Here is a 22,247-nt window from a genome sequence, read left to right as displayed (position 1 = left end):
GTTTACCTGGGTTTACCCCAGACTAGGCTATTGATTATAGGTGTGTATAGTGTAACTGACACAACATGCCCTCAGTTTGTGACAGGCACCTCTAGACATTTCAATAATAATAATAATAATAATAATAATAATAATAATAATAATAATATAATAATAAATCCCTCTCCATCCTTTTGCATCATATTATCCAGATACTTGCAGGAGAAGAGGTAGGAGACCACAAATAAGAGCAAAATTTCCCATTGGTGCAGTTGGGTTATTGCTTTAATAGGCTTGTGAAATGTACACAAGGAAGGCAGGCGAATGATATCTTCATCTGGGCTGAGTCAAAGGAAACACACATAGGGAATAAGCAGAGGCCAAATTGGAAAGAGTGGGGGACAGCCAACAGAGGAATCTTTAGGTTGAGGTGCAGAGTGGATTTTGGGGCACTAATGAAGCAGCTAAGATGTGTTTTACCAGTATGGACATTGGCACTTCTTGCTATAATCCCTTCAGAGGAGAGGTGGGCGACTAGACAGCTGTAGGAAGTCCCCAGAATCCATTTGCTCCTGGACACCTCAAGCTTGCTAATCACTGAGCACTGCTGGCTGTTATGGTCACAGTTGTGGTGCTCATCATCGGCCGGGATGTCGAGCTCAGTCTGGGCTGTCTTCTCTTGCCACCAGATGGAGATCTCGCCGGGGTAGAAGTCTTTGACATTGCAGTGAAGAGTGAGGTTTTGGTTGCTGCAGATTTCCTCTGAGGATGGGAACAGAAGGTAGATGGTTGGAGCCTTCAGGGAACCTGCAGAATTGGAGAAGTGTGGTGGGGAGAGAGAGCACAAGAACGGCATAATTGAATATAAAGTATCATGGGTCAACAAAGTCATTCAAGGTGGCTTTGATTCCAAGGCACTAAGAAAGTGCTTACCAGATAAGGTGGTCAATTCAAGGCTAATTTACCCTCCAATATTGGATGATAGCACTCCTTTTCTCTCCCCCTCCCCCATATCTATCTATCTATCTATCTATCTATCTATCTATCTATCTATCTATCTATCTATCTATCTATCTATCTATCTATCTATCCCCGTCCACCCCCTCTATCTATCTATCTATCTATCTATCTATCTATCTATCTATCTATCTATCTATCTATCTATCTATCTAATATTGGCACCCATCACTGCAGTATCTGAGGCCTGGATGCACAAAGGAACTTAGGAATTGCAATGCTTAACCCTACAGTCTATCCCTATCTAGTTCCTTATCACCAACCCTAAACTACAGTCCATTTCTCAGCAGGTGAAGGGCTCTCCCTGACAGTCCACCCCCATCTTCCATCCTCTAAAATTAACCCCAGCTGCTCACTTATGCCTAACCCTAAAATCTATTCCTAGCTAGTGCCCTAACTTTAACCCTAACCCTGACCCTACAGTCCATCCCAGCTAATTGAATGTTCCCATGGGCTAGTCTCCTGTGTGACTTTGGATAGCTCCAGTGAATCCAGGGTCCTTCTGGGATGCCGTTCTCTGACCCCAGTAGTCAGAGGAAGGACAGAGGACCTTTCCCCTAAGTCCTCACCATTCTTTGGGCTGATGCCCAGCACGTTCTCCTCCTCGTCACTCTTGATCTGGCATCTAACGGTCTCGGTGGAGTTCCATTCACTCAGGTTGACCTTCAGCCAACTTTGAAGCCAGGTGCTGCCGTTGAGTTGCTCCACCCTCACGGCTCCCAGGTCCGCCAGCTCACCGTCCATTGTCCAGTTGATGCTGGCATTGGCCAGGGAGGTCTGGCACATCACAGAAGCCGACTTGTTCATGAAAAGCTCTTTCAAAGATGGGGGCTGTATGTAGGTGGATTGCAATGCTGGTTCCTGGCAGCCTGTAAAGCCAACCATCAAGGACGTGGTCACACATAATGCTACCTGCCCAGTCAGTGGGGGATTTTCGGATTATGGGTCCTTAAAGTTTAGAGCCTAGGGCATGTTTTTCTGAGCTGCTCAGCTTCTACTGGGCTTCCGTGTCACACATTCCTAGATTCATAGATCTCAGGCCAGAAGGGACCATTGCGATCATCTAGTCTGACCTCTGGCATAACACAGGCCAGAGAGCTGCCCTGAGTTACTTACTGCATGAACTAGAGTCGATCATTTAGAAAAACATCCTGTTTTGATCTAAAAATTGCCAGTCTTGCCAGTCATGGAGCATCCATAGCCTATGGTAACTTTTTCCAATGGTTAAGTACCCACAATGTGTACCTTATTTCCAGGCTGAATTTGTCTAGCTTCAACTTCCAGCCATTTTGATTTTGTTATACCTTTGTCTACTAAATTTAGAGCACTCTATTATCAATTTTTTCCATATGTAGCTATTTATAAACTGTGATTAAGTCACCCATTAATAGGGCCCTATGAATTCATGGCCATGAAAAATACTTCACAGACCATGAAATCTGGTCTCCCCCGTGAAATCTGGTCTTTTGTGTACTTTTACTTATACTATACCATAGGGTAAAAGTATACAAAAGTACATAGTGTTTCTCAAACTGAGGATCCTGACCCAAAAGGGACTGCAAAGCTATTGTAGGGGGGATGAGATATTGCCACTCTTACTTCTGCACTGCCTTCAGCATCTGGACAGCTGGTTTCTAGCTGCCCAGGTCTGAAGGCAGGGCAGAAGCAATACTGCAAACTCCTCTTGGGTCGGGACCCCGAGTTTAAGAAATGCTCACGTAAGGGCTTTACATGTTTATATTTTGCTATATTTAAATACATAGTCATCCTTTGTTACAACAGCATTAAATTTAAGATTTAAATATTTGAAACCATGACATTTAAGATTTTAAAAATTCGATGACCATGACATTTACCAAAATGGACTGTGAATTTGGTAGGGCCCTACCCATTAACCTTCTCTTTGTCAAGAGAAATAGAATAAACATCACTAATTCTTTAATCATTCTTGTGGTCTTCTCTGAAACTGAGAACTGAAGGCTGATCATTGAGAATTGACTTTCAATATCCAACAACTAATGGGGGCAGCCTTCATGAACATGAGTTTGGGCATTGTTGAGAAGGGGACAATGACAGGAAGCTGTGGCCAGAGAAAAGATACTCAAGAAGGAGGAAGAGATTTTGGACACACAACTTCCATAAATGTCACGTAAATGCCCTAGGAAGCGAGGAATGTCTCAGCCTGTGGAGCTAAGTCCTGCTCAGTGCTTACCAGTAGAGTGCAGCGCCTTCTCCAGGGTCGTATGAGTGGAGTTATGGGTCACAGTGCAGGTGTAGGTCTTCCGCAGGCTCCATTCGGCCGCCCTGAGCACCAGCTGACAGCTCTGCTGGAACCTGCCATCGCCCAGGGCCGTCGGAGAGGAGGGAGAGCTGCAGCTGAGGTGCTGCTTGTGGACAGTCCATTGCATGTCTAGGTGCTTCGGGTAGAAGCCGGTGGCAAAGCAGGTCAGATTCTCATGCCCACCTAAGTCTGGTGTGTGGAAGACTGTGACTGTTGGGGGAGATGGCTCCAGGAAATCTGAAACAAAGGGTTGGCTTTTTGTTGCAATTTAATTCATGCAGAAGGATGGGGGGAGGATGCTGAAGGTGTTTGGGGAAGCTAGGAGGCTGAAGAGAAGGTGAGCTCTAATTACACCTAGAAATGTGGGTGCTGTGTTGAAGGAAAAGGCAAGGATGGTGAAGCATTTAGCTTCAGTGGAAATATCTAACCACCAAGCTCTTCAGATGCAAACTCTGAAAGTGCAGACCATGCCGCCCCATGGCTCCGGGGGATTATCATAATGATGTGGTGATACTTAGGTTGCAATGCAAATACTCCATAGTGACACCCAATTGCACGATGTCATGTTGTAATGACAAATGCTGAGTCATGACACAATGGTATGATGCTATGATGCAACGCAAACCATGGGCGGTGGCAAGAGAACTGTCTCATGTCATGCTACAATGCAGATGCGGCTATGTAACTAGGTCATGTCAAGGTCTGATGCAAACACTTATGTCATGAAAGAACTGCATGGAGTTGAGCTGCTGTGCCAACACACATAAATAAACTGTGACACAATTTTTCCATCATATTGTATCAAGGGGCAGTGCAAATGCTGAATCATGGTGCATTCATGCCATGCTGAGATGCAGTACAAACACTGTTCCATGATACAACTGCATCATGTTGAGATGCAGCATCAGGACATCCTGGGGCATCTTTATTTTGTTACAGCCAGATGTCAACATTTCACAACACGGCATCAAGACGACAAGTCATGGCATCATGAATAACCATGGTCATGACAGAACACTGTCAGGTTACAGCAAAACATTAACAAGAGTATAATACTAGCAGGCCAAAATATCAGCATCTCATGACAAGACATCATACAACAAAGAAAAATCAGCATATCACTATAGTGCAGTATACAATAAACCACCAGAAATCACCACCACGTCGTGATGAGACACCATCCCATGATGACAAGACATCCCGACTTATGTCTATGTATCGCCACATAAGGAAAAAATAGCAATGTCATGACAAAATATCATGATGTGACAAAGTAAGATCTAGGTGTGACATAATAACAGCACGTCATGACAACGTATGTCCTGATAGTGTGTCACGTTTCCATGCAGCATAAAGCAGGTCATGCCGGTGCGCAATTACTCTGTGCCTTAAAGCCACCATGTCGCAACACAGCTACGTCACATAGCAACACCACAGTGCAGGGGTGTGAAGCTAGACATCACCGTACCATGATGAGATATCACTAGTTCACAATACCCTCCACAGTATCATCAGACTGAGGTGAAAAGTCATTACTGAATTGTTCCTTCTAGTTGATTTCCCCAGGGGGGCCACCCAGTCCTAGTTTTAAAAATCCTGAGAAATGGGTTCTCCCTTCCCTTGGGAAAAATGGTTCCAGAGACTTACAGAACTCACCACCTCTTCCCACTGCTAGGGAATTCTTTCTGGCATCTAGACTCACCTAACACAGTCCTGCTGGTGTAGTGCATAGATGGCAAGGACTCATGCCCTACCATGCAGGTATATACAGCCCCACTTTCCCACTGAGACACTGGGATTTTCAGGTAGCTTTGGGCAGAGAAGGTGGAATTCCTCTCTTCAGCCACTGGGGGTAGAGTAATGTATCCAGAGGGCTCGATGGTGTGGTTGTCCCTTTTCCATTTGATGAGCAATTCGGATGGGAAGAAACCAGAGACCTCACAGGTGATCCACACCTCAGCATTGGGACTGGGTCGTGCTGGCGATGGGAGAACGAGGGATACCGAAGGAGCCTTGGCTATGCTGGCACCTGTATGGAGGGGAAGTGCAATGTGAGTTCATCAAGAGGGACTTGAAACCCTGCAGTCAATGGAGTTGGGGAATTGGATATGAGCCTCTCCTCTCTAGGTGGCTCTGACCCAGCCCCAGGCAGGGGATTGGCTGGCTTAGGGGCTGGGGAATGGGACATGGGGTCTTTCCCCTCTTGGGGGTCCCATCTCTGATCCAGATCCAAGTAGGGGACATTAGATGGCTTATTTGCCAGCTCTGTACTAGCGAGTCTCTGCTACAGGATTGGGGGTGTTGGACTTTCTCTCTCTATCCTTTCCTATTGGTTGTCATCTACCTATCTATTCTTCCTCTTCTTTAACTATTTATCCCCATAAACATCCATCCATCCATCCATCCATCCATGCAATGCCCCATCCCTCCCTCCCTCCCTCCCTCCATCCATCCATCCATCCATCCATCCATCCATCCATCCATCATATGACTGCATCTCTCTCTCTCTGGGCCTTATAGTACCAGACCCCTTCCTGTGGGTGGCAGTATTTCAGTAAGGAGTGGGAGGGGTCCCTGTCCCTACCCCCTATAAAGCATTAGGGCAAATTCACTGATTATTGTTTGAGCCCCTTCTCCTTCTCTCACCCCTGGGCTTCCAGATGGTCTCCTCCATGTCCTGAAACAGCGAGCAGGGATGGGTCACTCTACAGAGGATGCTGCTCCTGGAGTCCCAGACTCCCCTGGGGATGGCCAGGTGGCTCAGGAGACTCTGGGTCTGGTTGCTGTGTTTTTTGGCTTCTCCCATGGTGGCATTGGCAGTCCAGTTGGCACCATCCAGCTCCCAGGTGAGTCTTGCTTGGCCCAGCTCATAGCCCACTGCCAGGCAAGTCAGGAGGGCTTCACCTCGAGTGAGCAAGTCTTCCAGGGATGGCTTGAGGAGGTACAGGCTGGGCAAGGGGATGCTCCCCTGACAGGCTGGAGTGGAGAAGAAAGGGAGATGTGTCCTTCACAGGGTGTGGTGGAGGGGAGAGGCTGCAGGGAGGGAAGGGATGGGGGAGAGGTTGAGGGAGCTGCTCGGGGTAGGGTGAGGGGTGCAGAGCAGAAGCAGGGCGGGGTCGGGGGAACAGGGATGCCAGGGGGAGAAGTGAGGGGTTTGGGGAGCAGGGAGGAGTAGACCAGGCCAGATCCAGATGGGGTAGAGGGTGCAAAGTGGGAAGAGATGGGGGGATCAGGGTGGAGAGCAGGGGGGCTGCAGAAGGTGAGGGGGTGGGGGAGCAGGAAGGGGAGATGGGGTCAGGGAGTGGAGGGGGAGTAGGTAGGCGAAGGAGAGGGGCCAAGGGAGCATTAGGGGAGCTGACTCACCTGCACACTTGCTGATAGTGCTGAGCTGGGTGCTACCGGTCCCAGGGTGGGTCACATGGCAGCTGTACTCTCCCAGCTTGTCCCACTCTGCCTGGGACATGGTCAGGTTGCTGGAGGAGCTGAATCTTCCATCTTTCCCCTGGAGGAGTCTGACCTGGGTGCCCTCTCTCTCCTTCCCACCCGCCTGCCAGGTCAGCTGCAGGCCCCGGGGGTAGTAGCCGCTGGCAGAACAGAGCAAGGTGACAGTGTCACTTGCTCCTGGGCTCGGGCAGGTGGGCAGGATGTGGAGTGTCACTGTGGGGGCACTGGGGAGCATCCAGTCTGCTGGGAGAAACAGAGTCATAGTGGGTGCTGACAGAAACCCTCCAGAATCATCCATCTGTCTGTCTGTCCATCTGTCTAGCTATCTATCCCCATACAGCTCATCTCTCTCCATCCATCCATCCATCCATCCATCCATCCATCCATCCATCCAATGACCCCCATCCCCTTTTACTCCAGAAAATATAAGAATTGCCATGCTGGAACCAACCCATTAGCCTGTTTAGTTTGGTATCCTAGCCTCACTGCCATACCGTGTAAGACTCTGTGGATATGTAGCTCAACATCCCCATATCCCATCCATGATTGGTCCATCCATTCCTGTATCCTCTCTCCCTGATGCTCTGAATCAGCCAACTGGCATGTTTAGGCCTTTATCACATCGCCAGGAAAATAAATATTGCTGTTATAGTAGATGATTCTATAGTTCACCTTTGCTGATGGTCTTCTTGGTCACCTTTCCCCCTGTCTCTTTATGCTCCACCTCACAAGTGTAATTTGCCTCTTCTTCCCATTTGTCCATAGTTGTTTCAAAATTGTGGCTGGCTCTGTATGTACCATCCTCCATCCTTCGCTCGCTTGCAAGGTGTGGTTTTCCTTGCCATTTGATCGTCACTCCTTTGGGCCTGTAGTCATACGCAATACACTTCAATGTCACAATTTTCTTCTCCAGGTCTATGGACTGCAGGAGTTCAACCGTGGGTGGTTGTGGATTGGTCAGGGCTGCAAAGAAACCAGAGATTAATCTGATAGCAGCCAGGCTGATCAAAAGGGAAAATAGAGTAGATATGTATAGACAAGTTAGGAAAGGGCTGACTCACCTGCATGGAGCAATAGCAATCCCTCAGGAGGGTTAGCGAAATAAAAGAAGAGGTAGTCTTCATGAGGCAACATGCAGGAACATCAAAGAAGGTGGGCAAGAAAGAACCTCACGCACGTTCCTAGAGTGGCACAGTCACCAACAAATCCAAAATGTGCAAAGGGTGTGTGGAGCTACCGAGTTGAATGGAAGCATCTCCATTCAGTTGTGTGGGGCGTTTGGAGTTGTTGCCTTTGAAGTGCAGCCTAGAGGCTGATATCTGCTCTATCGAACATTGTATGAAGGTTATGCCTGGTGTCGCTCATGAGATTAGCATTGTAAAGTAGATGCTGTTGGAGTTGGGATTCCACATTCATACGGATGCCCAAGCCACACTGTGGGGCAATGGAGCTGAGGGGTTTCTTTCCTGTGGTTGCATGCACTCATCGGCTTCTGAATCCGATACGGAATCTGCCCCACCCCAGCTCACGTTTCCCTTGAGAACAGATTTTAATTGGGTGTCTGTCACGGCTGCAGATCCACAAAGGCATTTCCAATATGTTGACAACAAATTTGAGGAATAGAAAGGGACCATAAGGACAAAATTGTGAATCTTCTACCATGAGAATCCAGTGTGAAGCAAACAACTCCCACCGGGATCCATGGTTAAGAATGAAAGAAATTTTTCAGTGAACCACCTCCCAGCCATGAAAGACCTCCGTGAACTTTCCCCAAGAGCAAGAGTGTCCATCCCAATGTATTGGCCAAATCACAGCCCAATGAGATTACATTCTGCTCCTGCCCTGAAATTCCTTCTTGCAATTAGGACGCTTTTCCTTCACTTCCTTTAGTGGTGATGGGGTCTGTGAGGCTGTGGAATCATCTCCTCCGGGGATGGGTTGGGATCCCCGTTACTGGGGACATTTCAGACTGGATAATGCCTTGGGGATACAGGGAACTATCCTGCACTGGAGTGGAGGGGACATTCCCCGCCCAGCACAGGTTGCAATAAATCTTGGTTTCACCAAAGACTGCATCATAATGGAGATAGAAATCCTTGATTGCCTCCCCATCCCACCAGGGCTCACATGGAGTCATGCAGTTGTTCATGCCATTGGCTGGATGGGATAAGAACACGTGGTGGACATCCCCAAATTAATACCTCACTCTGAGAATTCACTTACCGAGGGTCACCTTTTCCACAACACTCTTGGGCTCTTTCATGGCAGGGTGATGCACCACGCAGGTGTAATTTACTGCTCCTCCACTTTTGTCAACCTTCAGGATGCTGTAGGCAGAGAAAGTGCCACTTCCTGACACAGGGCCATTGTTGTAACTAGACTTGAGTTCTGGGGAGTTGTTCTTCAACCATGAGATGCTGATCTCTTCAGGGTAAAAGCCACTAGCTTCGCAGATGAGAGTCAAGGAGACTCTGTTCCCGGAGATGTCTTCGTGGTAGGCTCGGGAAATGGTGACTGAGGGCTCCTTCTTACTCATGCCTAAATGAAAAGGAAGAGGGGGAAGAGAAGAAGAAGACTTGGTTTGCATGGCTAAGTAAAGGACTTGGATCCAGCAGATATCACTGTGTGAAGGGGCCAGGGAGGGCAGTTGTTCAGGGTATGTGTGCAGCTAGACCAGGCAAAATAAAAACCCAACCATTGAGCATCATCTCCCTTGAAACTCAGAGATCCTGGATCTTCACCCAAACACTCAACTGAACTCCCAAGCCTTCCCCGCAGAATGCTCAGTGACCTTCCAGATCCTCAACCTTAAACGGCAACAACTTAACATCATCATCTTCATTTTCGTCTTCATCACCATCATCATCTTCATCTTCTTCACCTCTCTTGTCTTCATAATCACTTCCTTCTCCTTTATCTTCATCTTCTACAGCATTATAATGTTCTTTCTTTTTTTCTCCTTCAGCATCTTTATTTCCTTCTTCATTGTCATTGACATCATCTTCATCTCATGTTCATCCTCCTCCTGATCTTTATCCTCAGCTTGGTTTTACAGTAACACAGACAGATATGGTGCTTTGAGCTAGTCCTGCATCCCAAACCTGAACCCTCACCCCAAACCTTGAACCACACTACCTCCTCTTCACCTCAAGTCTCCACCATTCATAATCATGACTTTGGGTCACCAACCCATTTGCTCACTCGGAGCCTATTTCATCTTTCAAATGCTCACAGCAAAATTCAACACAATTGATTTTCAAAGGCTGGCTAAGGGATTTTGACACCTTGGGTATTTCAATGGGATTTGGGCACCTAACTCCCCTCGACACTCTTAGAGATTCTCACCAGAAATATCCCTAAAAGGCCAGATGGCGGGTGACAAGCACCCGCCTGATTTCCAGAGGTAAGAAGTACACACGCACATCAGAACAGAGTCACAAATAGGACACTAAGTCCCTAACAGGCCATATCCCCGGATCCCAGGGAGCCGAGGAAGTGAAATTCTTGGAGGAGGTGGAATTTAATGGTAAGGCAGGGAATAGTGGGAAAACCGTGCAAGTGGAAATTAATGAGAGTTGAGAATGAGAGCTTCACAGGGGAAATACTAATTATACCTGCAATACACCCTTGTGCTGAGGGCCTAGGCTCCGCTAAAGTCCTACTTGGGGGGTTTAACTGGGACTTAAAGGCTGCCTAGGACTTGTGCGGGGTGAGTTTCATCCTCTAATCCCAATTAACAGTGACTGGAGTTTGCCTTTCCCTTTGAGATGCCAGGGCTACTCACCTGTGTTGCTCATGGTTATGTCCTGGGTTAGTTCTCCAGAACAGGGTGTGGTCACATTGCAGGTAAATTTGGTGCCTTGTCCCCATTGTGCCAGCGACACAGGGTGAGAACTGACCAGGCTGGTGGTCCCGTTGCTGTTCGTCTTGAGGGGTTCTGTCTTCGCCGCGGAGCTGACTTGCCCATCCACTTTCCATGTGATATTGCTGGCTGCTAAGTCATAACCCAGAACTAGACAGGTAACGTGACCAGAATTTTTGATGAAGTCTTCATAGGAGGGTTTGGTTAAGTAGATGTTTGGTTCAAGTGAGCTTCTGAGGCAGGCTGAGAAATGCAAAGAGATGTCATTGACCAGTTCAAATAATGTGGAAAGGCAGAAAAAGACTATTGAAATCTAATCTAATCTAATCTATCCATCCACCTCCATCAGAACACTCATAGTCTCTATCCCATCCATCCAGCCATTGTATCTCTTTCTCTTCCCATCCACCTACAGTACCAGTTTCTCTACGGTACTCCTATGTCTCCCATCACACTGGTGTCAAGGTGCAGTCCCACCTACCCTTAGGCAGGGCTGGTTTCTGAGTAACTCTCCACCCCCCCTCCCTGCCATGCACGGGCGTAGCCCCTCACCCAAGCACTTGCTGGTGTTGTGCATGGAGAGCTCTGTTCCCACTCCTGGGTGGGTCACTTGACAGGTGTAGACGTCCCCCTTCTCCCAGCTCTGCTTGGTGACGTTCATGCGGCTCTGCCCCATGTAGAAGCCGTCTGTGCCCATTGCAGAGGAAAAGGCCGGGGTGGGGGGGCTGCTCTCCTTTCCATTCACCAGCCATTTCATGTCGGCTTTGCCGGGTTTGAAGCTTAGGAGAAGGCAAACCAGCTCCAGCTGGCTCTCTGTGGAGCTGTCCTCGCAGGTGGGGGCCAGCAGGTGAACCTCGGGGGGCCTTGTCGAACCACACACTGAGAGCAGAGAGAGGGGAAAACACAGTCCAGTGTCACGCTCTGTAGATCCCCAGTCCCCTTCCAGAGAGAGCGCTAACTCTACAGTCCTTCCAGCGCTAGGAAAAAGCCCACCTTGGTGTGGTACATTTACATTGAGTACTTTAATCAGCCTCTAGGGCTGAGATTTTTCACAGCCATGTAAAGGATTAAAACAAATGGGAACAGGGCAAATATTAAATGCCTCCGTGCATTCGTTCTGAGTGTGTTCTCCCTGGTAAACAGCAGGGACAAAGCTGGAACTTGAGCTGTGTGTGTTTATTTGAACTTGTTTTCCTCAATTGATGTCAATTGGTGTCCCCTATTTAAGGGGGACCGTGGCGCTGTACAGCATGACATGGCGTCAGAAGAAAACCTGGGAGAGGACTGACTGTGTCTGACTACAGATAAAGGGTCAAATTCTGAGCTGATGTAAGTCAGCACAGTGTCACTGACTTCAGTGCAGATCAGATGATTTACACCCGTTGAAGTTCTGACCCCAGAATGCCTAGGTTTGCTGCTCTGGGGTTGTATCCATTTCAAAAGATGCCCAAGAACAGCCGGAGTGCAAGAAACACACACAGCTCCGTGACAGAGAGGGGTAAGCGAGTACTAGCTTGTAAGCGGGTGTAGCCCCTTTAAGGCCAGTGGTTGCTGGGAATTGTAGTTTCGTGGGCCGGCTTGCTGCAGTCTGTATAAGGGAAAGCTTCTGGCTCAGTGCTGAGGAAAGCGGACCAGGCAGGAGGCCTAGAAACATGCAGGAAAGGTGACCTAGTGGGGAAGGGGGGGGGGGGGGGGCTGCCCATCCAGCCGGCTGAACGCCGGAGGGGCCCCTGGTGGCTGGGACCCTGTGCTCTGAGATGCTCTGGTTTTGCTTTGAGGCTTTGGACTGACGTGGCGAATGGGCTTTGTTCTACCTCCCCCGGTGGGAGGAGACTGGGTTTGGGGGAGGGGCAGGGGGAGGGAGTTGGGCGGTGAGCCGAAGTTTTCCCCTGTACAGAAGGGCCAGCGTGAGGCTTAGGTGCCATTTCAGCCCAGCTGCGTGTCTAAGATTTCCCAAGGTGCCTAAGGGATTTACATGGCAAGTTCCAACAGGATCCATGTGCCTAAATCCTTTAGGCAGGGCTGAAAAATGCCCCCCTTAGTGGAACATAGGTCTCTGCCCAGGCGTGCCTTTCACCCGAAGGTTTTCCTCATTCAGGGGTCCATGGAGGGGGTGCTCGGGGCAGGAGTTCTGCAGTGACAAAGCACCAGGGCTCAGCGTGTTTCAACACTGGGCCAAACTTTCCCCAGTCGTTCAGAGTGAGATTTTTCCAGAGGCACCTACGGGATGTGGATGAAGATTAACTGGCTCCCAGACCCTCTAGGCGCTTTGAAAATCTCAGCCTGGCTGTCCCGTCCTCCCCCACCGCATGTCTTACATTCCCGAGGGAACGTCTTCGACACTTTCTTTGCTGTGCCTTCATGCGTCACATCGCACTGGTAGGTGTCGCCCTGCCGGGACCTGTCAGGGAGGATCAGCAGGCTGCTCCGGGTGTGGAGCCCGTCGCTCATCGTCACCTCTGGGAAATCCTTGACCCCCTGGGTCACTTTGCCAGAATTCCACTTGATGTGGACTGGTGATGGTAAATAGCCAGTTACGAGGCAAGCCAGGCTTGTGTCCGGGGGAGCACTGCCAGTCTGGGTGCAGCAGGGAACCAGGGGGAAGACGGACGGGGGTGTGGATTTTGCTGGAAAGATAAAGAGAATATAAGAGAAACCATCAAAAGGGGGAAATCAGAAAACCATGTCACTGATCAACCCACATCCGTCTATCCACCTCCTTCTATGGCCTGGTGGCTGTATGGCCCAGTGGTCAATTCACTGGAAAAGGAGTCAGGACTCAGGTTCTATTCCCAGCTGCTGTGGGACCTTGGGCCGGTCGCAGACCTTCTCTCTGCCTTTCACTTTCCATTGTGCAGGGGTGTCCTAGCGCTGGGCGAAAAACACGAGAAATGGGATTCGGACCTCGGCTCTTCCAGTGTAAACCTGGAGCAACTCCGGTGGAATAGCTCTGGGTTTGTGCGAGTGATGCTGACAGGAGACTCTGGTCCTTTACAAGGCTGAAATATTACCCAAGCGCCTCACAGCCTGAGTCCAGCCCATCTCAGCTCTCCAGTGCGAAGTGTCATGATTTCAGCTATTTAAATCAGAAATTTCACGGTATTGTAATTGTAGGGGTCTTGACTCAAAAAGGAGTTGGGGGGGGGGTCACAAGGTTATTGTGTGTGGGGGGGGTTGTGGTACTGCTACCCTTACTTCTGTGCAGTTGCTGGCGGTGGCGCTGCCCTCAGAGCTGGGCAGCTGGAGACCAGTTGGCTGTTGCCGGGATCCCAGCTCTGAAGGCAGCGCTGTCGCCAGCAGCAGCACAGAAGTAAGGATGGTTTGGCATGGTATTGCCACCCTTCCTTCTGTGCTACTGCTGCTGGGGCGCTGCCTTCAGAGCTGTGCACCTGGCCCGCCGTCGCCGCTCTCCGGCCGCACAGCTCTGAAGGCAGCGCAGAAGTAAGAGTGGCAATACCACAACCGGACCCGCCGACAGCAGCTCCGGGCCCCAGGGCAGAACAGTCAATGGGCCCCTAGAAAGAGATGGCTGAGGTTTACGCCACACACGCACAAGCTGCGCCCACACGGACGCGGTCTGGCGCGCTCTTCCGGCATCGCCAGGGCTTCCACATGCCTGCCCGGCTGCCTTCGCTGCCGCCGGTAGCACCCCGCATGCGCCTAGGAGCCCTGCGGCCCGCCTGGGTGATTTAAAAGGGCCTGGGGCGGGGGTGACGGGGACCTGCATATGAAAGTTCAGTTAATAAAGCAAAAGTGATAGTTCCCCACCACCAGTCTACATGGGCAGCAGGGAGCAAGTTGGGGAGGTATTTTAAGAGGGCAAGTGAGGGGCATGGAGCAGGAAAACTCCCCAGCAGTAGGGGTAGGCAGGTGACTAGCAGCTAGTGGCTGGGGGGAGCTGCCCTGGGCAGCTGTGGGGGGCAGCAGCTAGGGCTGGGTAACCTGGGCTGGGCAGTCTCCATTTGTAGCTGTTTCTCCTTCCTGGGCCATCCCAGGCCTTGTTGCTGGCAGAGAACGGGCAGCCGCGCCTCAGGGCTCTGCAAGCTGCCCCCACTAACCCCCTCCCCACTTGGGGAATGACTCAGGGTAACAGTTTCCCACCTGACAAAGGACACTTTGAGGCAAATCAAACGCATGGGAAAATATCCCAAATCTGAGGAGATTTTAAATTGACACTGATGAATTAGAGGGAAAATGGGGCAAAATCTGAGGCGGAGATGAGAGAAAGGGTCACTAACATGAGAGAAAATGGGAGAAACCTGCCTAGATTTTATATCCATCACTGATAGTCAGGGAGAAATGGGGGAGAATTTTCTCCCTCTTGGAGAGAGAAGTGGCCAAATTGGAGGGGATTTCATCAGCCCCCCCTTCCCCCTAGCACCAGCTCGGCTGCCCCTGGGGATCCCTGGCTGCACAGAGATAGTTCAACCCCCCCCCATTTCACATCATCTTTCCCCTCCCCCCATCCCTGTCTGACCCCTCCCTCCCAGACACACAAAGGGGACCCCCCCGGGCCCCGCCCGCTCTCTGTTGCTGCCCGAGCCCCCAGTGCTGCCCCGGGGCAGAGCCTGCCCGAGCCAGAGGCAGCGTGAGGGCAGCGGCTCCATCACTGTCCAGGCCCCGCCCGGGAGCAGATCCCCAGGGGCTGCCAGTCCTGCAGCTCCCGGGCCCTATGTGCAACGCCTCTTTCCTGCCCGCCCAGCGCTGGTCCCGGGTCTCTCCGGCACCTGGTGCCTGCGGCTCTGGGCCGGGGGCGACAGAGCCTGGGGCTGGGTCCAGCCGGAGAAAGTCCCCCCGGGCTGGGCACACAAAGACTGTTCAGCCTGGGCTCCCAGCTCCCCTTGGAGGCTACAGAGCTTTGCCCCGTGTCTCTGTTCATTGTTTTTCATGCTTCCTTCCTTCCTGCCAGTAGTCCCCCCGGACCTCCTCGCTGCTCCCTCCAGCCCCTTCCTGGCTCCTTCGGCGCTGACCTGAGCCAGGGCTCCCAACCGCTGCTACTGTAACAGCGGCCGGGGTCCCTGGGCCCTTTTAAATCGTCCGGGCCCCTTGGTAATTGCCCCCTTTGCCTCCCCTGTCGGCAGGCCTGGTCACATCCCCCTAAAATAACCTTGTGACCCCCCTGCAACTACCTTTTGGGCCAGGACCCCCAATTTGAGAAACACTGGTCTCCCCTGTGAAATCTGTGTAATACAGGGTAAAAGCACACAAAAGACCAGATTTCATGGGGGGAGAGCAGATGTCAGGGTCCGTGACATGGTTTTCATGGCCGCAAATTTGGTAGGGCCCTATTGATGACAAGACAGTTAGTTAAAGCTAGGGAAGAGCCCTCCATGAGTCATGGATGGATGAGACAACTCAACACACACTTTCTCCTCCGGTCCCTGCCCTTCTGTGCACACAGATCTTCCAAACCATACACCTCGGCATCTGGGCTCTGCAATCTGCCTCTCCGGGACACTGACAGGTCCAGGGGAGATTCACTGAGGGTGAAATATTCACTCCCAGGTGGTTTTCCCGGCTTTGCAGTATTTTGGGGGTTGCAGTCCTTATTTCTGGACTGGGGTGAACTCTCCATGACTCGGCGTCTTTAAAGCCAGCTTCGGCCTCTCTTTCTAATTGCTCTGCTCGACCAGAAAGTGGGGGCTTGGGCCAGGAATTGCCGGGGGACATGCCAATCACAGTGATCCCTTCTTGTGCCCTGAAACTCCACCAATCGATGAGTTCTAAACACGTCAAATTGCAGTGGACATTCCACCACCAGTCATGGTGCGAGGAACCACCCAACTACTTCTCACCACCTTCACAGGAGCAAGGACGAGAAGAGACCCTTTATATAATAAAGACAAACTGCCAGGAGACGTTAAAAGAAAGAAATGGTGGCTACAGGGGAGAGAAGATAGCTGTCTACAAGTATATTCATCCTCTCTCTCTCTCATATCTACACAAGACTCTCCCCTGTATCTGGATACCCTGTAAATACATTCAGAATATCATCCTCCCTTCCAAGCACAATATTTTTACCGTTCCCACCAGACCCCTTACTGCAAGCTCCTGAGATGTTTGGAAGAAGTCAGGGAATAATTAGTCAGGAGAGTCAATGAGAAGTTGAACTGATGCTGATGTCATACAATCATAGAATCATAGAATATCAGGGTTGGAAGGGACCTCAGGAGGTCATCTAGTCCGACCCCCTGCTCAAAGCAGGACCTAATCCCAACTAAATCATCCCAGCCAAGGCTTTGTCAAGCCTGACCTTAAAAACCTCTAAGGAAGGAGATTCCACCACCTCCTTAGGTAACCCATTCCAGTGCTTCACCACCCTCCTAGTGAAAAAGTTTTTCCTAATATCCAACCTAAATCTCCCCCACTGCAACTTGAGACCATTACTCCTTGTTCTATCATCTGGTACCACTGAGAAGATTCTCGATCCATCCTCTTTGGAACCCCCTTTCAGGTAGTTGAAAGCAGCTATCAAATCCCCCCTCATTCTTCTCTTCTGCAGACTAAACAATCCCAGGTCCCTCAGCCTCTCCTCATAAGTCATGTGCTCCAGCCCCCTAATCATTTTTGTTGCCCTCCGCTGGACTCTTTCCAATTTTTCCACATCCTTCTTGTAGTGTGGGGCCCAAAACTGGACACAGTACTCCAGATGAGGCCTCACCAATGTCGAATAGAGGGGAATGATCACATTCCTCGATCTGCTGGCAATGCCCCTACTTATACAGCCCAAAATGCCGTTAGCCTTCTTGGCAACAAGGGCACACTGTTGACTCATATCCAGTCAATGAAGCTGTGACAATTTACAGGTTCTGCCCTTCGGTTTCCATTGAAGTAATAGGAATTGGTACTTCACCTCCCCCGCCCGGTGGCCTGGGCAACATTGGTACACCGGCCTTCCACCACAGCTGCTTATTCCAGTACATCCAGCTCCCCAAACCTCAGACATTTCTTGAACCAAAGCAGATTATCATGAACCTTCTCAAATGCTCACTGAACTTATTCGTTTCCGACTCTGCAGCAACATGTCTCGATTTTGAGTACTTCTCTGGCAGCCGTTACCATTGTACCTGGGCACCTCACAAACTTCAATATCTTTATCCTCTCACATGCCCCACTGAGGTAAGAGGAATACCATCATCCCCACTTACAGATGCATAGGTAGGCTAAGTGACGTTCCCAAGGTCACGCAGGAAATGTTAGAATTGAATCCAAGTCACAACCCTTCCATACCAGGGCTTTCCTTGCACGTCTTGTTTCTGTGAGCTGTCCCTGGCCTATTTGTGCAAAAAAGTTAAAGACATATTTCTGGAGAAGAATCTGAACACTAATATAAAATAATCATTTTTCTGCCTCTCACTCATTACAGTCTCCCAGCTCTGTTACCTACCAGCAGACCCATTGGACCATTAAAATACGTGCATCTCAGCTATGTCTCACCTGGTGGAATCCAAACACGAGTAAATCTCTACTGAGTGGGGTGACTGTATCCAGTTGCACCAAAGAGCTGGTCTTACCTTGCAAAGGCAGATTTGTATGTCACATCCATCTCTTTTAATTGTGCTTCATCACTGGCACACCCACGTGATAATTATAGCAGTCTCCATTTTCTTGCTATTGAGCAGAGTTGAAATTGCAACCTGGATTCATTGGCCAATGGCTAAGCCTGTCCATGAGGGGACTGGCCAATGGCTAAGTCTGTTAGAAGACAGGAGAATATCGCTCCTCAATCTTTCTTGCTTCTGTTGCTCAAGTTAAGGTGAGTTATTCACCTTCTGGGGTGAATTGATCTGGAAAAATAACAATATAAGAACCATTCCCCTTGAATCCCAACCAGGGACTGCTATAAGGTGCTTGGAAACGATTTCATGGCTGCCCTTGTACTTCTGAAATCCAGAGGAGAACAGAATGGGAATTGCTTGGCATGTTTGGTCAGGAGATCCAGAACTCTCTTCAGGGAGAAAGACTTGAGAAAACAAGAAAACATTTGGAGAAGCATCCACATTTTTCTTGGGCAGGGTGTTGTTGCAATAACTGGGCCTGCAAAGTTATCCTAATTGTGTGCTTAACTGTAAAAAGTGAGCGAATGTTCGTAAGAGGTCACAATAACCTATAACAACAAATGTTGATGGGAAAAGGCATGAAAGGGAGACAGACTGAATTAATCCAAGCAAAAAGACCCATTGATGTAACTCAAGGACTGTGTTAAGATCATGCTTGGTAAACGAGAACAGTGTGAGACAAAAATCAATGAACCAAAATGGGTGTGTTGGGAATTAGGCCTAATTGGCAGACAATATAATGAGGGGCTGGGCCAGGGATCGGCAACCTTTGGCACGCGGCTCACCAGGGTAAGCACCCTGGCGGACCAGGCCGGTTTGTTTACCTGCCGCGTCGGCAGGTTCGGCCGATCGCGGCTCCCATTGGCTGCGGGTCACCGCTCCAGGCCAATGGGGGCGGCAGGAAGCGGCGGCCAGCACATCCCATAGCTTGCGCCGCTTCCCACCACCCCCATTGCTCTGGGATGGTGAACCGCAGCCAGTAGGAGCCGCGATCGGCCGAACCTGCGGACGTGGCAGATAAACAAACCAGCCTGGCCTGCGTGCCAAAGGTTGCCGATCCCTGGGCTGGGCTATTCTGCCTAACGCTTTCTCTTGGAGTCCCTAACCCTAATCCTGAGAGATGTCCTGACCAGACTGGACCAGAGAGAGGGACCCAGCTGATACCACCACCTCCAGCGGCTCCGGCTGAATTCCAAACACTACCTGGGATGTGAGACTTTGTCTCCCCCTGCCCCCACAATGAGTCCATTTCCTTTGCTACCTTATTTCTTTTCTCTCTCTCTTTCTCCTTCTGTCTGATAAAGGTCTGGCTTAGCTGGCCAAGACTGCACATTCTGCAACACTGTCATCAGCCGGTGACCAGAGCGGGGCCAAACAAAAGCAAGGCCCTAAACACCCTGATGCTGGTACGAGTTTGCCATGTCTCGGAGTGCCTGTGTTTCGCCAAGTGAAAGTAAACACCAGAGACAGAAGCTGCATTTTCTATCTTTGCTGGTCATTTCCCTCCCCGTTTTATGTGTGTTTGCTTTGTCTTCTAGGAAACAGGATCGGATTTTAACAACAACAGCAACAGTGACAGCCCCAGCCCATCTCAACTAACTTCTTCTCTTTTTCCTGAAAGGACAGTTGTTACCATCTTTGATACCATCTAAAGACCATCAAACAAGGGCTTTTTCCCTCCTAAAATCTCTGTCTGGCTGAAGGGGAAGGGAACCAGGGATGCTGTTAAAATGAAAGCTGTATTTAACACGTTACATTTCACAGGCTTTACCTGGTTTTCTTCTTTTCTGTATTTTTAACAAAAGATTAAAAGGGTTTTTAATGGTGTATTTACCATGGTGCTAAGCAAGCTGAGATCTCTGCATACCAAACCCCGAATCTTGTTTAATCTTGGACCGTGACTGGGTTTATCACATCTGAGACTGAATGATGCAAAAGATCAGACCAGAGAAAGATATTGTGGTGTTGGCATCAGCTAAGAACCTGAGATAGGTTCTTATCTTATCTTATCTTATCCTGCAATGTCAACCCAACATACTGCGTCATATGCTAGTGTTAATACAGTATTTTAAACCACAGTTGCAGAACTCTGTAGTGCTTTTGAAAGTATAATTTCCTGTAATCACATTGTAATTTTAATTTTGCCCGTTTAATGTGACAGTAGTTTTACAAGTATTTACCAACTGCTTTGATGTTGTTCATCTCTCTTCTAGTATTATTATACTTAGCGGACCAAACGGAGATAAGACCCAAATGTGCTGGGGGCAGATATATGGTCTGGAAAACATGCCTTACGCAGAGAGACTTAGGCTAGGTCTACACTATGGGGGGGGTCGACCTAAGATACGTAACTTCAGCGACACGAATAGCATCGCTGAAGTTGCGTATTTTAGGTCGACTTACCTGGCTGTGAGGACGGCGGCGAGTCGACCGCTGCCGCTCCCCGTCAACTCCGCTTCCGCCTCTCGCTGCGGTGGAGTTCCGGAGTCAACGGCAGAGCGATCGGGGATCGATTTTATTGCGTCTACACTAGATGCGATAAATCGATCCCCGATAGATCGGACGTGCCCTTAGAGAGTTCAGTCTATTTAGTGGACCCTTAGAGGAAGTTCAGAGGCAACTGGATCTCAATCTGTAAGTACCTGTGCTGGGTGAAGAGCTCTGATCGTAAAAGACTCTAATCCAGCAGACAAAGGTGTATCAAGATCCAGGGGTGGCAAAAATTCAAATGAGAAATAAAAGGCAACTCTTTAGCAGTGAGAGGAATTAATCATTGGAACTGCTTCCCAAGGGAGGTGATGGATTCTCCTTCACTTAGAGTCTTTAAATCAAGACTGGATGTCTCTTCCTAAAGGTGGATTCCAGTCCAACGACAAGGTATTGGGCACATAGGGTTTTTTAAAATAGTAGAGCAGAATAATTTCTTCCACTGCATGAATTACTGGGTGAAGTTCTCTGGGCTGTGCTATGTAAGAGGTCAGGTTAAATAACCTACTGGTCCCTTCTGGCTTTAAACTCTATGAGCCGTAAGGGCAAAGAAAACAATGATTTGTTACTGTGAAATGCTTACACGTAATAGTGAGTACCAAGTAGCAATAAGGATCCACAAGCAAGCTCTTGATATGTCAACATAATAAATCTCTTTATTTCAACATGAAAAATATGTACAGGGTGAGAAGTACAAACGCCTGGGGAAATGACAAGTTGTGCAATTTGATTACATATATCCATTAACGTGCAACTTCTTATGCCAGCAGAGATTGCATTTTGCATAAAGCAGAGATTACCAGGACAGAAAGAAATAAAAAACTGGCCAAATGTGCATTAAAAATGGAGATGAAAGAGCATAAACAATAGACAGAAAGTCCAGTTACATTCAGATGACGTCTGAGAACATTCCACAGGCAGGTGAACACAACAATTACGCAGGTGACAGAGTGGAGCAAAGTTTGGAACTGTTCTTCAGGAAAATCGCTTTCTGTGGGCTCCTTTGGTCGGAACGATCTTGGGCTGTTGGGTTTATTTCACCTGAAATGGTAAAATTACCATTATGTAGGACACAAGTCTCATTCATTGAATTCCAAGGTCTGCCAGCCTATTCATGCTGAGTAATTACTTATTTTTCTTGCCATCCCATTAATTTCATCACAGTGCTGTTCTATTCTATTTTATTCTACTCTATTCTGTTCCGGTTCTTATACTACTCAGCCTGAGTAAGGAGGTCCAGAATCTGGTCCTAGGACACTTGCGAGAAGAAGATGACAGAAAAACAGATGTTGAGTTTTTTTCTAGGTGGCTAAGGGATCTGGATACACAGTTCCAAGTCTAAATGCCCTTAGGCAGATTTGAAAATCTCAGGTGGATGTTTTAAGGCCAGTTTTTCATCTAGGCCTCCAAATTTCCACCTCTGCACAAACTCCTGAATTTGCGCGTGTCAGGTGGGACTTGACTTTGCATACTGAGTTGTTGGACAAAGGTTTTCTTTCAAAATTCCACTTGGGCACCTTTGAACATCCTATTTCTAACCTCTGGAGATCTATGATCCCATCAGTTGCCTGGCTGCCCGATATATCAATTTATATGTCGCCTGTACTATTATTAATGA

General features: G+C 49.1%; 4 gene segments (V, D, J or C); all 4 read right to left on the bottom strand.

The window, feature by feature from the left end:
- The window catches only part of LOC101946746 (immunoglobulin heavy constant epsilon-like), a 253,341-nt gene that overhangs the window by 36,537 nt on the left and 194,557 nt on the right, over positions 1-22,247 (bottom strand).
- Positions 1-22,247, bottom strand: part of LOC101948672 (immunoglobulin heavy constant epsilon-like) — a 375,427-nt gene that overhangs the window by 224,870 nt on the left and 128,310 nt on the right.
- Positions 1-22,247, bottom strand: part of LOC101947277 (immunoglobulin heavy constant gamma 2-like) — a 193,920-nt gene that overhangs the window by 147,015 nt on the left and 24,658 nt on the right.
- Positions 1-22,247, bottom strand: part of LOC122172646 (immunoglobulin heavy constant epsilon-like) — a 52,492-nt gene that overhangs the window by 6,166 nt on the left and 24,079 nt on the right. The window contains 7 exon segments of the C gene segment in view: positions 460-786; positions 1,566-1,865; positions 3,209-3,514; positions 8,945-9,259; positions 10,506-10,826; positions 11,136-11,462; positions 12,902-13,210. Coding sequence covers positions 460-786; positions 1,566-1,865; positions 3,209-3,514; positions 8,945-9,259; positions 10,506-10,826; positions 11,136-11,462; positions 12,902-13,210 — 2,205 coding nt within the window.

This window comes from Chrysemys picta, chromosome 13 (genome assembly GCF_011386835.1).
Source record: "Chrysemys picta bellii isolate R12L10 chromosome 13, ASM1138683v2, whole genome shotgun sequence".
In the NCBI taxonomy this organism is placed as follows: Eukaryota; Metazoa; Chordata; order Testudines; family Emydidae; genus Chrysemys; species Chrysemys picta.
The sequence above is the reverse complement of the archived record's forward strand: the minus strand, read 5'-3'. Positions and strand labels throughout refer to the sequence as shown.